The sequence below is a fragment of the Symphalangus syndactylus genome, chromosome 8, assembly GCF_028878055.3.
Source record: "Symphalangus syndactylus isolate Jambi chromosome 8, NHGRI_mSymSyn1-v2.1_pri, whole genome shotgun sequence".
NCBI lineage: Eukaryota > Metazoa > Chordata > Mammalia > Primates > Hylobatidae > Symphalangus > Symphalangus syndactylus.
This window is the reverse complement of record NC_072430.2, coordinates 41433010-41448415: the sequence shown is the minus strand read 5'-3', so window position 1 is coordinate 41448415 and position 15406 is coordinate 41433010. Positions and strand designations below refer to the sequence as shown.

At 49.0% G+C, this 15406-nt stretch overlaps 1 protein-coding gene across 9 annotated transcripts in view; it reads left to right on the top strand.

Annotated features, from left to right (window-relative positions):
• Positions 1 to 7587, top strand: part of JDP2 (Jun dimerization protein 2) — a 43788-nt gene extending 36201 nt beyond the window's left edge. For all 9 annotated transcript variants that reach the window (XM_055288740.2, XM_055288741.2, XM_055288738.2 and 6 more), the window contains exon 4: positions 6426 to 7587. In XM_055288740.2, coding sequence (XP_055144715.1) covers positions 6426 to 6611 — 186 coding nt within the window. In that variant the 3' untranslated portion in view covers positions 6612 to 7587. The remainder of the gene's footprint in view (positions 1 to 6425) is intronic.
• Positions 7588 to 15406: the final 7819 nt, after the last annotated feature.

Below are 15406 nucleotides of genomic sequence, written 5' to 3'. Positions count from 1 at the left end.
CCAGGCTGTGAGTGTCCAGGGCAGGGAATGGTTATCGTAGATGGGCGTTAGACTCCTGGATCTGGGAGCCCGTTGGAAGAGATGGTGCTACAACATTGGGCTGGGAATCTTCAGGAAGTTTCTAAGACACGAGCCTTCCAGATGGATGAAGTGCCACATACCTCATTTCCAGCACCGAGTGCCTGCCATGAGCAGAGCTGGATGAGAAACAGCAGGGACTAGAGAAGCTTCACGTGAGATCCCTGCCTTCAAGAGCTTGTCAGCCAGTTACCAGGCAAGATATGCCCTAGCGGATAGCATGTTAGTGACACAACAGTGCAATAAAGAGTTGATGCCCAATGAATGGCACTGCCCATCACATTCCAGGAACACTAGCTGAGCACCTACTGTGTGCCAGGCATTTACCGTGTTTTATTTAATCCTTATAACATTCCAGTGAGATAATATTATTTATCTCCATTTTAGAGACTGACCTGTAGCTCAGAGAGGCCAAGTTACTTGGTCAAGGTCACGTTACTTGGTCAAGGTCACACTGCTAGTGAGTGGTGGGCTTGGATGTATTCATCCCTTGCTGATCCACCCGTCCATTTAGTAGGTGTTTAGTGAGTGCCTGGGGCACAGAGGGCAGGCAGGCGGTGTCGGCAGTGGGATGGGAGGCAGGAAACAAGGAAAGTGACGTGTGCCGAGCGTTATGTCGGGCAAGCCTAGCGAGCTATGAGAACACACAGCAGGGGCCCTGTCCTGGTCTAGGCTAAGGAAAGGCTGCTTCAATTCAGACATAAAAGAGTAGTAGGAGCAGTGAGATGGAGGCCCTAGGGGGTTATGAGGAATGCAAGGGTTCAAGCAAAGGCAAAAGGTGCTGTTTAAGGATGTGTTTAAGGCATTGAAAAGGATACCAGCTGGAGTTTAGAGTACCAAGTGGTGGGGTGGAGAGGCAGGCAGGGCCCAGATTCCTCATAATAGGGTGACGCTAGATGCTGGGTTGCCTGAGACATGCCCAGTCTGTGCCTGTTGTCCTGGCCTAATGATTAGTAGCCCCTTCCTTCACTTTCACAAGTGCTGCGCTAGGATGATGAATTATATGATCATGACGAGCCACTGAAGGGCTGCAGGAGGGGAGACGCATACCTTCAAAAGATCCCTCTGGCGGCAATGTGGGGCACAGATTGAGGTAGAAGGATCAGTTTTGGAAGTGTCATGTTGTTCCAGTGAGAGAGAAGCGTGCGACCTTGGGGTCTGGGAGGAGATTTGGGCAGCACGGTCTGGGCCCAAGCCCAGTCCTCCCCTCACCCCTGTGTTCTCCTCCTCCTCCCCAGCCTTGGAAGCAGAGGTTGGGTGTGAAGTTTAGGGCATGAGTGCAGGCGGCTGTGTTGACAGTCAGTGCCTGCAGACCTGGGGGATTCTCTTGTAGTTTATTTTTAATAGGTAAAATACAAGGCTCAGAGATACATATATTAATTGTTAATAAATATTAATTATTTAAGTAAGGGGATATATACAGTTGGGACAAATATCTACAGGCAGCCTTTCATAGCCAAGGGTTCTGCATCTGTGATTCGACCAACAGCAGATCAAAAATATTCAGAAAAAAAAGCATCTGTACTGTTTATTCCTGAAACAATGCAGCATAGCAGCTATTTACATAGCATTTACATCGTATTAGTCACTATAAGTAACCTAGAGATGATTTAAAGTATACGGGAGATGTGCATAGGTGATATCCAAATAACGTGCCATTTTATGTAAGAAACTTGAGCATCCTCGGATTTTGGTATCCTCGGGGAGTCCTGGGACCAATTGCCCATGGCTACTGAGAGACAACTGTATATATATTATAGGTAAAAAGCCACCGTCCCACCCTTGACCCTTGGACACCCAGATCCACACCTGGAAGATTCTTAACTGCACCTCAGCGTTTGCCTGCCTGGACTAGCCGAGGCCCTGAACCCCAGGGAAGGGGCAGGCCTTGGGAGGGGTCAGGTCCACCTCCGCAGGCTGTGGTGCTACCTCAGTACCTCCTCCGTCTGCAGTCAGGAGCAGTGGCCCTGAGGCTTCTGCCTTGTATAATGCTGGCAGCTTCTGTCACGCGGCTGTCCTAACCCAGGTTCTCTAGATGTTAGTGGCAATAATGCTATCTCACACTCCCGCGGTGCCCTCTGGTCTTCATAGCCACTCTCTCCTTGATGGTCACAGTGGCCCTGGGAGGAGGAAAGGCAGTCCCATCCATTGATGAAGTTCAAGGTCACCCAGTGGCCAAGTCAGGATGAGAACCTGGGGCTTCCTTTGTGCCCCACACAATATTCAGGTTGCCCAGACTCAAAAGAAATTAGGAAACTCGTTTGCAGAACCATAGCTAGCAAGTAGCAGAGTCAGGATTTTAATCCAGACAGGTCTTTCAGGCTTAAAGGGGCGTATCAGGCTGCTTCTCAGCTCTTACAAAAACTTGGTGGAAATCTATTTTATATGCCTTAGAATAGCTTTTTAAAAATATAGATTCAGATGATCTTTTGTTGTTGCTGTTGCTGTTTTTGAGAGAGTCTCACTTTGTCACCCAGGCTGGAGTGCGGTAGCACAGTCATAGCTCACTGCAGCCTTGTACTCCCAGGCTCAGGTGATCCTTCCACCTCAGCCTCCTGAGTAGCTGGGACAACAGGCACACCACCACGCCTGGCTAATTTTCTGTTTTTTGTAGAGACCGGGGCTCCCTGTGTTGCCTAGGCTGGTCTTGAACTCCTGGACACAAGTGATCCTCCCACCTCGGCCTCCCAAAATTCTGGGATTACAGGCGTGAGCCACCATGCCCAGCCAGTTCAAACAATCTTAATGCTTAAAGTCCCCTGGGCCAATCATCACATTTTCTAGGAGGAAACTGAGGCCCAGAGAGAGGAAGTGACATGGCCAAGGTCACACAGCCAGGATTAAAAGCCAGGACACCCAGCCGTTCACCATGTATTCTTTCTACTGCCTTTACCGACCACAGTGTAGGAGGCAGAACTAATTCTATTCTAAAACAACAAATGGTTTCATTTTCTCTGGGGCAATAAATATCTAACAGAAGTCAAAACAATAAACAAAAATGCAGCCGGAGGTATATGCTTCATAATTAATGCGAGAAAGATGTTCGCTCGGTTCCTTCATTAATTAGGAAAACAAATTAGGTAATTGCTGTTATAAAGTCACAAACCACTTCTACAATCATGGTTTAAAAAAAAAAAAGATTCTTCTGAACTCAACTTATACAATAAATAAATATGTAGAGCCAACTAATAACTCTTTGAGTGTGGAAGGCAGTAAAACTAAAAGGCAGTTAGTTACATTCTGGCTGGGCGCGGTGGCTCATGCCTGTAATCCCAGCACTTTGGGAGGCCGAGGCAGGCAGATCACTTGAGGCCAAGAGTTCGAGACCAGCCTGGCTAACATAGTGAAACCCTGTCTCTACTAAATATACAAAAATTAGCCAGGGGTGGTGGCACATGCCTGTAATCCTAGCTACTTGGGTGGCTGAGGCATGAGAATTGCTTGAACCTTGGAGGCAGAGGTTGCAGTGAGCCAAGATCATGCCACTGCACTCCAGCCTGGGTGACAGAGTGAGACTCTGTCTCAAAAGAAAAAAAAGCAGTTAGTTACATTCTGACAGCCAGACAGTCAGAATTTGGGATATTCCATGATATACCCTAACATTTAAAACCCACAGAATATAATGTTCTTTGTATGATAGCTGCATGAGTGAAGCAAGTTACCCTACACTGCACTGATCTTTGTGTGTGATACAGACGCTCCCACATAGAGTTGGTTTGACACGTGGTAATTTCTAGGAGGCAGATCTGTGTGTGCAGCGCTATTGAATTCTGCCTGTCAGAGGCTTCCCCTTGCATGTCCAGTTTTAACTTCAAACTCACTGTACCCAAAACAAACTCCTCCTTTTCCTTCCCACCACTTTTCAGAACAGCTCCCCTCCCAGGCTCCATTCCTCAGACCCTCCATCGGGTTCATAGTCAGCTCTCTGCCCTATCTCCTTCCTTCTCCAAATCCAGCCAGTCAACAAGATCTGCTGATTTTTCTTTGAGATGTCTTCCTTCTCTTCCTCTCTTTCTTCTTTATGCTATTCTCTTGCTTATAAGTTACAGTAAGCCTCTCCGGTTTACAAAGTGCTTTCTCCCTGTGAGTTCATCTAATCCCCAAGAGCCTCACCTATCTACAGAGGAGATAACTGAGGCTCAGAGAAGTTAAGAAACTTGCTTCTAGACTCAGATTCTCAACCCACAAGCTTTCCAGAGCTACAGGCTGGCTCTCAACCCACCTTCTCAGCTTTCTACCCTACTAAGTCCTAAAGCGAGCTATGGTCACGGTAGAATAGTTTTCCCTTCTAAACCCATCCTAAGCTTTCCCATGCCTGGGTCTTTGTTCACTCAGGGTTCTCCACCCGCAAGTCCCTCCTTCCCCTTCTCAATCCAGCCTGAGTCAACCCATCTTTCAAGCCCAAGGTCAGACTTTAGCCTTCTCTAAGGTCTTCTGAACCCTGGGTGGCTGATGGTCACACGTTAGTAAGCTCTGCCTTGTTGCACAGATTGCTTCTTCCCCTTAGAGTGGAAAGGCCACAAGAGCCAGTTAGGGGCTCATGGCTCTTGGATTCCCCAGGGCATTCACTATACATAGCAGGGCCTCAGCAAACACTCACGGATGGGTGGGTTACCCTGACATTCCATGAGGCAGGGGCTCAGGAGAGTTTGAAGATGGAGCTAAGCCCTTGGGCTGGGGAGACCATGATGGTCAGAGGGTTTGTGAGAAGTTCCCAAGGTCACCAGAGAGTCACCAGTGAGCAGGGGGCTGACATTAGCACCTAACTGCCCCAGCCCATGGATTCACACGGGGTCTCTCCTGGCCCTCCTAGATGCGCCTCTCTTGGAATTCTCAGAACAGAGGACCAGGCCAGCTTCCCAGTCACGTCCCAGCCTGTGGAACCAAAAACCACCAGAGCTGGTTTTTAATATTTTCCCTGAGCATTTTTTTTCCTTTAGTGAGGCTGTTTTCTCTCAGCATCTGGTCACGAGGCCTGCCCGTCTCAGAGTTCCCGGGCACTCATGCTGCCGCCTCAGAGATGAGCACAAGGAATAGTTCGGTCAGACCAGCTGTGGGAGGAAGACGGCACCCCTGGTGGGAGAGGGTTGGGCCCACTGAGGGTTCTGGGGACCCCCTGGGGAGGCCGCTCCACCTGTGCCCTGCCAGGAGGACCGGCAGGCTTATGGGCTCACAGGCTCTCTGGTTGTCACATATGCAGTTGCAGCTACTGCTTGCTCTTTGACTGATACAAGTTGCTCAGTCTCTTGCACTATCACCATTTTGGACTAAATACTTGTGGGGGCTGCCTGTGCATTGAAGGGTGTTTAGAGCATCCCTGGCATCTACCTGCTAGATGCTGGTAGCAGAGCTCCCTCTGAGTTGTGACAATCAAAAATGTCTGCAGACATTGCCAAATGTCTCCTGGGAGGCAAAAATCAGTCCTAGTTGAGAACCACTTGTCTGAAACTTTGCTGACCCTCGAATAAATATCAACTCTCAAAGTTTTTAGACATAATCCAAGAAAAATCATTCAGATGCTGTTTTACTGTTCAATCCCCTAAGCCTTGAATCGATATGCCCATCTCCCATCTACACTACGGACGTGTAACCCTCGTCACCTCCCGAATCAAATCGTCAACATTCCTTCCTTCCCCTGGAACCTCTCCAGCTGAGCCGGAAGTTCCCTGGAAATCTCACTCGAGGTCTATTGGAAACCTCATTTGGGATCCAGCAGGATGACTGCTGATTCCCTGTCTGTGGGCAAAGCTTCCAGATTATAGGGATAAGGAAGAGGCTATTGAAATAATTATAGACTAATAGCTAGGAAGCACATGTTTTAGGAGGAATGACATGACTACACTACACTCACTGATCCCACCGGCCAAGATATCTCCCACATGTGTCTGTCACACATCAAAGCATGTTCCCATTACACTGCCATCTGTGTCCCCCCTCGGACCCCCCCATGCTTGCTCCGTAGACCTGCTCTAGGTCCACCTGGCCTCCTTTCTTTGCCTACCCTTTCTTTCTTGTGCAAAGGCCCTGAGGTGGCAGAGTATTTGGCATATTTGAGCAACAGCAAGGCGGTCACTGAAGCTGGGGTGGATTGAGGGAGGGGAGAGAGGTGGGACGTGAGCCTGGCTGGCCCTAGAATATAACCTGGACGTGACACAGGCCAGTGTCACCGCTGTGGCAGGCACTGCCCGCAGAAAGTCAGCCAGGGGCTCAGTAGCAGGGTCTGTGCTTCCTCCTGCAGAAAACAGGCCAGTGCCAGCCCAGCATGCCCTGTGCCTAACCACAGGCAGAGCCTCTCCCCAGAGCCAGTCCCTGTGAAACTCACAGCGTGCTTCTGTGTTGGCATACAGGAATCCGAGCGGCTGGAACTCATGAACGCAGAGCTGAAGACCCAGATTGAGGAGCTGAAGCAGGAGCGGCAGCAGCTCATCCTGATGCTGAACCGACACCGCCCCACCTGCATTGTCCGGACCGACAGTGTCAAGACCCCCGAGTCAGAAGGCAACCCGCTGCTTGAGCAGCTCGAGAAGAAGTGACCATGGGCTGGGAGGAGGTGGAGGAGGAGGAAGAGGAGGAGGAAAAGTGATGAAGAGGGAGGAGGATGGGGGCCCCAGATGGCCCTTCCTTTGGTGCATGAAAAACTGTACAATGAGGTTCAGCACAGCCAGCATCAGCCGAGCTTTTTTGTGAAACTCAGATCAGCCACCCAGGAGGAAGAGCGGGCTGAGGAAACCCAGAGGGACCAAGCGCTGAGACCAAAGTTGACCCTCGGGTAGGGTTGTCCTGCCGGGGGCCCCACTTGAAGGAGGCAGGACAGAGGCGCCGAGGCCAGGGAGACGCCCAATGAGGCAGCCCTGGGCTCTTCTCTGGCCTCTTCACCAGGGCACCCATCCGAGGAACCTCCGAACAGCCAGGAAAAGCCATGAGTTGCAACCAAAATGCGGCTGAGGATGGAACTTAGAATGAAACTGCAACCCACCTGCCCCCAGCCCTGCCCCTCACCTTGATGCGAAGCTGGAGAGGGGTGTGCTGCGGGGCCCTGATGCCCCCACCCACCTCGGTCCAGCGCGGCCCTGCCCAGGAGGCGGCAGCTGGGCGCACCCTCGCCAGCCCTGCTGGAGTTTGCTGTGGGCACTGAGGCGCGGGCGCCCTTCCAAAGCACATACTCACTGAATGTTTACAGACTGGCTGTCCTGGCAGGGCTTTCAACTGCACATGTTTTTTATACTTTCCTTTTTTTTTTTTTTTAATATTTTTTACAAAAAAAGATTTTATACAAGCAATATATATATGGATTTCTATAATCACTCGATGTGATACAGTATAGATATGCTATGGTTTGTTTGTTATGAACAGATAGCCACCAGTTACGGCCGCTGTGTGTAACTCCTAAGTACTGTAGTCTCTGGGTGTCGGGGGTGGCCAGGGCGGGGGCGGGGTGCATTTCCATCCTTGTAAACCCTTCATAGTACTCAGTCCTGTATCGCTCAGTAAACATTGCTCTTACTTACACAGCCGCCTTGCGTGGTGTCTGCCTGGGGAATGGGTGCAAGGCCCTCTCGGGGTCGGAGACTGTTTGGAGCCTCTGCTACAGGCCCGTTCATTTTCACAACATCTCTCCTATTTCACAGATGAGGAAGCTAAGGCTCAGAGACATTAAGCCACCTGCAGTTACTATTTTGAGAGCAGTCAGTGTGTTCACTCACTCTGCAGATGTTTTCTGAGGGCCTATTGTGTGTGCCAGGCCCTGAGAATTCACTGGAGGATGAAACAGACCTAAGTCTTGCCCTCGTGGGGCCTTCAGTAAGGAGTGAATCCTGTGCTTGCTCCATACGTTGTCTCATTTCATCTTCATGGCAGCCTTGCCAGGGAGCAGCACTTGTCCCCAATTCACAGATGGCAAATTAGAGGCCCAAGGAATTAAATTCATGGCCATGATTTGTTGAAGACTTATTTTGTGACAAGCAGACACAGTCTCTTCCCTTCTCACAACAGCACAAAATAGGCACGATTCTTCTCATTTCACAGATGATTTAACCGAGGCTCAGAGAAGAGAAGCGACTTATCCAAGGTCACCCAGCTAGCAAGGGAGAGAGCTGGTGTTTGAACTCTACCTCCAGAGGCCTGTGACTCTCCTCCTGTCACCAACCCACTATGATGGTCCTCATGGTTGAATAGGAAGCTTATGAGGCCACAGTTATAGATTTAGTTTCTGGGAAGGCTGGATAGAGTTCCAGGTTGTCCCATGATCACAGAGTGAACCAGCTACCCTGGTCAATGTGTGTCTGACCCAGAGAAGGGTGTGGATGGCTTCTCTACCCCCTCACCTCGACAGCTGAATCCCTGCCACCCAGGGCCGGAGCAGCTCAGTGGCATTCACTCAGTGCCTGCTGTATACCTGGCACTCAGCAGTTCTCAAGGCATGTCATGCATGAGGAAGGCAGGAGAGGTGGTTTTAGCTCCCTTGTATACTGAAGCTTGCAAAGGCCACAGTTTACCCACCTAAACTTGACTCCTGCATTCTAATCATGTGTTCTTTCTCCTCCATCGCTGGACTTAGGATAACTAGTTGCTGGTGATGACTTCGTGTCAAGAATAGCAGTGAACCTGGGTTGCTTCCCAAATCGTGGACGAGGCCTTCTGGGATGGGCAGAAGTGGAGAATGGTGATTAACACACCTGTGGTCCCTCCCTCGCTCACTCCTCTCAATTTCCCTCCACCCAACACACTTGATGTGGACTCCCCTGCACCCTGCCCTAGAAACAGGACCTGGTCCTCTCACTGTCAGCTGTGGCAGAGGGTTGTGGCAGCAAGTTGCCTTCTGACTCGGGGGTCTTGACGCTGTCGGTCCAGATGATGCAGGTGAGGCAGTGTCAGTCCTGCATCAGGAACCCCTCGCGCTGTAATCCTTTGATATTTTTCAAGCCATGAGAAAAATGAAGTGGACTTACCAGGGTCCCTCCAGTGACCTAGTGGATGTTCTTAGAGGACTGCCGTGTGCCACTGGCTGTGGCTCCCCTGGTCCTGTGCTTGGCCAACGGGAGCTGGCATCTCCAAAATAGAGCCTCCTTAGCCTGTGCAGGTGGGCTGCCTTCCAAAGTCACCACACCAGTGACTTGTGCTGTGCAGAGCCTTCCTCACCAGGACCACTGGCCGCTCCTGTGGCCAGACATCACAATTATAGGCTTCATCACAAGAGCCAGCATTTGAGTTTCTTCTGGGCACCTGCCACTGTGCATGTGTGACCTCAGCTGCTTTGTGCAACCTGACTGGGAGGTAGGTGCTAGCGTCCCAGCATTACAGATGAGAAAACTGAGGCACACAGAAGAGGTAACTTGCCCAAGGTCACAGGTGTTAGGTGGCAGAGCCAAGATGTTATTGCCAGTCTGACTTCAGGTACATAAAACCTGAGGCCGAGCCTCCCCATGAGAGGAAATATGTGTTTGTAGTGTGACCTCAGTTGCCAGGGAACTTGTGCAGGAAGCCGGGAGAGATGGCCCAGACCCATCTGTGCTCACAGTACATATTAAGAATTCCCAAGTCTCAGGTAAACCATCTCCAAGGGTGTGTACAGAAGACACACCTTAAAGGCAAACGGGTTCATGATGTAATCTTCTATTGACTATCTGTGAGCCTCATTTTTCTTATCTCTGAAGTGGGAACAGTAATAATCCAAGTCTTTTTATGGAGTTATCAAGATCAAAAAAGGAATGGATATACAAAGTGTTTTGTGAAATAAAGGCTCCCTAAAATGGTAATTATTTTATCCTCCGTTAGTGTGCATAGTTATTGATATTTACATAGTACAGGTTATTTAAATATGTTTTATTCTGTAAAGATGGGCTGCCAAGTTTGTGTTCTGACCCTGTACGTGGTCCCTGTGGTGTGATGAATGCCTGGGATCGCAGACTCCTGGATCTGTTCAGCTCCTGACTGGTCACAACCAGCCATGCTGGATGTATCATTCCCTCCCTGGGCATCAGTGTGCCCTCCTGCCAGGTGGTCATAAATAAGACCTGTGCTACCTCTGCCCAGGGTTCCTATGAGAATCAATCGAGTTAATGAATGCAACCATGGCCTGAGAAAGACAAGACGCTTTAGCCATCAGATGGGCAGAAATGAGTATGTGTTGGTAAGAATATGGATTAAAGGTTGGGGGGGCCAAGGCGGGCAGACCACGAGATCAGAAGATTGAGACCATCCTGGCTAACATGGTGAAACCCTGTCTCTACTAATAACACAAAAAATTAGCCGGGCGTGGTGGCATGTGCCTGTAGTCCCAGCTACTTGGGAGGCTGAGGCAGGAGAATCACTTGAACCCAGGAGGTGGAGGTTGCAGTGAGCCGAGATCGCGCCATTGCACTCCAGCCTGGGTGACAGAGCGAGACTCCATCTCAAAAAAACAAAACAAAACAAATATGGATTAAAGGAAATTTACATATGCTGCCAGTGAGAAACTGTGCAAAGCAATTTGGAAATAGCCAGTAAAACTAAAGCTAAACGCATCCTTTAACCCAGCAGTTTTCCTCCTAGTCTCGGGAGGAACTCTAGCACAGGGGCAAAAGGAAATGTACAAGAATGTTCACTGATGCTTTGTTTGTGTTTTTAAAAAGTTGAAAACAACCTATAAATGATGATCAGCATAAGAACAAATAAATTGTGGTATTTTCCTAAAATTGAATATTACTCAACAGGTGAAAAAGAATGAACCAGAGCTATATGTATCAATGTGGATAAATCTCAGAAACCTACTGTTGAGATGGAGGGTAGGGGAGTGAACTGCGGAAGGATACCACTTATGTCAGATTTCTAACTAACTGTATACGTTGATACTTTATTGTTAATGGATACACACAGATCTGGGTAATAGAGGTATAAAAGCCTGCATGAGAATGCTGTCAATATCACAATCAGTCATAGGGGGTGCTCCTGGAGGGCCGGGGAGAGGAGGGAACCAGGGATGCCACCGCAAGTGTAAGTAGGACGCTGGATTTCAACTTCAACTCTACACATAACATTTCATTTGTTTTTTTAAAATCGCCATCAAATGTAGAATGACATTAGGATTTTTCAGAGGTGGGTGATGTGTGCACAGATGTGGGCTATCTTCTCCACACTCCTCTGTATACTTGATATACTTTGCAATAAAAGAGAACAAGCCACAATACAAATAGGAGGTTTTGTTTTTATTATTTCCTTAGCAAACTCAGGAAATAAAAACAAATCTGAAATTACAACGGGATTGCAGCATATGCTCTTTGAATTTATGCAAATTTAATTATATGCCGGAGAGGGAGAGACAATTCAAAGGGTGGAAAGAGGTTAGCTGGTTGAGCCCTGGGGGAGGGTGCCGGGGGTGAGGACACCTTGAGGAATGTTGCTCTGCTCTGCACTCAGTGGATCCTGCTCCCTGCTCTCTACGGGAGGGGCAATTAAGGCGTGTTCAAGGTTCGTCTGGACTCTAGACTTCTTCCTTACATGCTGACTTTTCAATCCAAGCCCTACTCGAAAGCCAACTGTACTGCGCCTGTAAATGGAGCTGTGGACTGGACGGCAAGCAGAGGGGAAGCCTTTGAAGATGGGAACCCAGTTTTGACAGGTGTATTCATTTTCTGCTGCTGCCATAATAAACCATCACAGATTTAATCCCTTAAAACACCACAAATTTTGTCTTGCAGTTCTGGATGTCCAAAGCCCAGAATGCTTCTTACTGGGCTAGAATCAAGGTGTCGGCAGGACTGCTTTCTTTTTGGAGGTTCTCAGGGAAAATCCACTTTCTTGCTTTTTCCAGGTTTTGGAGGCTGCCCGCATTCTGCCTTCAAAGTCAGCAATGGCCACACATCTTTCTCACCCACTGCTATGACGCTGACTCCCTGCCTCCCTCTTCTCAACCTCCTCCATCTTTTTTTTTTTTTTTTTTTTGAGACGGAGTTTTGCTCTTGTTGCCCAGTCTGGACTGCGATGGCACGATCTCGGCTCACTGCAAACTCCGCCCCCCGGGTTCAAGGGATTCTCCTGCCTCAGCCTCCCAAGTAGCTGTGATTACAGGTGCCCATCATCACACACAGCTAATTCTTTGTATTTTTTAGTAGAGATGGGGTTTCACCATGTTGGCCAGACTGGTCTCGAACTGCTGATCTCAGGTGATCCACCCGCCTCAGCCTCCCAAAGTGCTGGGATTACAGGCGTGAGCCACCGCGCCCAACCTTCCCTATTCAATCTTTTAAGGGCCCTTGTGACAACATTGGGCCTACCCCGCTAATCCAGATAATCTCCTTATTTTAACGTGTGCTCATTAGCAACCTTAATTCCACCTGCAACCTTAATTCCCCCTGGCCATGTGACATATTCACAGGTTCCAGGGATTAGAAGGTGGACATCTTTGAGAGATTATTCTGCCTGCCACAGCAGGATATTCAGAATTGGAGGTTCTTAACTATTAGGTTGGTGCAATTGCGTTTGCACCAACCTAATACGACCCTTCTCACTACTAGGCAAGATAGGCTATTTCCCATTGTAAGTGCCATAAGGATGGAGTCCCTGTGTGGTGCATCCCTAGTGCCTGTCACAGTGCTTGGCACATAGCAGAAGGTCAACACATACTATACACAGACATACAATCTACAGACACACGAACTCACAGATGTGTGACATGATACAGACACAAGCATAGTTACATGCAAACAAACAGATACACATGTAGATATACAAATACATGTATTCACAGATACAAGCAGACACACATTAAATGCAAAGTAATGGGATTGATGCAGGTCCTATTCCTTTATATTATAGTTCTGAAATTCTGAAATCAGCTTGTTCATCATACTAGCATATCTTTGTTCTTTGGAAATAGCTAACTTATGGTTAATAAGGAGGTTAGGTAAGGTGGACATACTGTTTTGGCTTTAAAAACTAAGTATTGTGAGAGACTGAATTTTTTTTTTTTTTTTTTTTTTTTTTAAGACGGAGGCTCCCTCTGTAACCCAGGCTGGAGTGCAGTGGCACGATCTTGGCTCACTGCAAGCTCTGCCTCCTGGGTTCAAGAGATTCTCCTGCCTCAGCCTCCCAAGTAGCTGGGACTACAGCTATGTGCCACCATGCCTGGCTAATTTTTGTATTTTTAGTAGGGTTTCACCATATTGGCCTGGCTGTTCTCGAACTCCTGACCTCAGGTGATCCGCCCGCCTCGGCCTCCCAAAGTGCTGGGATTACTGGCATAAGCCACCGTGACTGGCCCGGGACTGATTTTGTTTTGTTTAGCTCCTAAACTGACTCTGTGGGTGACTCCTAAAGAAGCAACTACTAATGCTTTGGAACATTTGTGAAGTAATTACATGCTCGTGTCAGCCTCTACCTCTCTGAAGGAGGGTACACCCCTGGGTGGTCAGTACTGGACACGTGTTCTGCTCCACTTAAAATCCTCTGACTCTGTTGCATGACCAGTTCTGAACAGGTGAGCAACTTTACACAGGTGTAGCCTGACAAAGCCTCCCTACAGGTGCACACCCTGTACCTCCCACTTCCTGTCCTGGGGGGCCTCTGTGGCCGCCTCCTTGGCACTTGCCCATATGGAAACCTGGAGATTTGGGGAGTTAATGCCTGTAGGGTCTCCCTTGACTAATTAAGAGGCACGAGGCAGAGACAGTGAATAAATGTTTTTCCCTTTTATTCTCCAGGTGGAGGATTTGTAACTCTTCTACTGCCCCACATTGTGTAATCCATAGGAGCTTTGATCTCCTTAACATTCCACAGAATCCTGCTCCCATTGTGTGGTGCATTGTGCTAATCAGACCTACGGGGCAGCAGCTGCAAGCGCTCCAGAGGCCCTGGTGGCACACGACCATGAGATGTGGGCAAGGAGGCCTCATGAGGATTCTGGGCCTGCCACGCTGAAGATGTTCACAGTGGTGCAGTGTCTGAGGCATTCCGAAGCATCTCGTTCAAAATAAAGGGCAGGTGATTGCACTTTACTCCTATCACTAAGAAAGAGGCATGGGCCCAGCGGACCTCTTTGGATTTTGGAAGCAGCAAATATACCACACTAAGGAGGGGTCCTCTAACCCATTTGTCAGAGTCTTGGAAGGTGGCCAGTGTTTTGTTTTGTTTTGTTTTCAGACAGGGTCTCACTCTGTTGCCCAGGCTGGAGTGCCGTAGTGTAGACCTGGCTCACAGCAGCCTCGACCTCCTGGGCTCAAGTAATCCTCCTGCCTCAGCCTTCTGAGCAGCTGCAACCACAGGTGGACACCACCACACCTGGCTGATATTTTTTGTAGAAACAGGGTCTTGCCATGTTGCTCAGGCTGGTCTTAAACTCCCGGGCTCCAGTGATCCTCCCTCCTCAGCTTCCCAAAGTGTTGGGGTTACAGGCATGAGCCACCGTGCCTGGCCAACCTGCCAGTTTTGAGTGGGACTTAGAGCAAGGAAGGGCTCTGCAGCAGATCTAGGCTTCAGTACAAACTGCTCTGCCACTCACGCCTTGTAAGACCCAGTAGAGCTAGAGGTATCCATGGTCCATAAGGTTGACTATTTCAAATGCACAACTCACGAAAAATTAAAATAAACTTTATATGTCATTCCCCACTTTGAAATGTACCCAATAAGGATCACCTTTCCTTGCCCCAGATGAAAGTTCCAGCAACTTTTCTGCTCACTCTGTCTGCTTTTCTGCAGACGGTCCTCCGCCATACTAAGCATAATTTATTAATTAGAAGCTTCAGTCTAAGACAGACTCAAAATCACAGCTTTTATTTATTGTTCAAATCTTCCCCTCTCCCTAGCTTGGGCCTGCAGCAGGCTAGTGGCCTGCAGTGGGGCAGGGAGAACCGACTGTCTCTTCTCTATTTCTCCCCTTGCCCATCTCCTCCTCCTCCCTTATTCCCTTCCTCCCTCCCAAGCTGGCTGGCCAGTTTCTGACCCCTCCCAAGGATGAAGCAGGAGGTCAGAGCAGTGGCGAGGGTGCAGGAATGGCCTCATGACATTGACCTGTTAGGATTCTGAGCTGGCTTTGGGTGCACTGGGGTTGGCACATATTCAAAGCTGATCCTTTCTTTCATAGGTGCCTTTGTGAGTTCTTCTGAGGCTTCTATCTTCAGGAACCTCTTTCCTGTATGTCCCGGGAGACTGCCTCTCACTTCCAGAATCTTGCTGGTACATCCCAGCATCCTCCACATGGCCCTACTGGTCAGAACCCAGGACAGTCCAGCACTGGCATTGGGAAGCCCTTGACATCCCATTTTCTGTCCCTTGCCCAGAGACATGCAGGATATATAGACTTAGCCCAGCACAACCACTTCTTCACATGGTTCCATGGAAGTCTCACAGGGCTCAA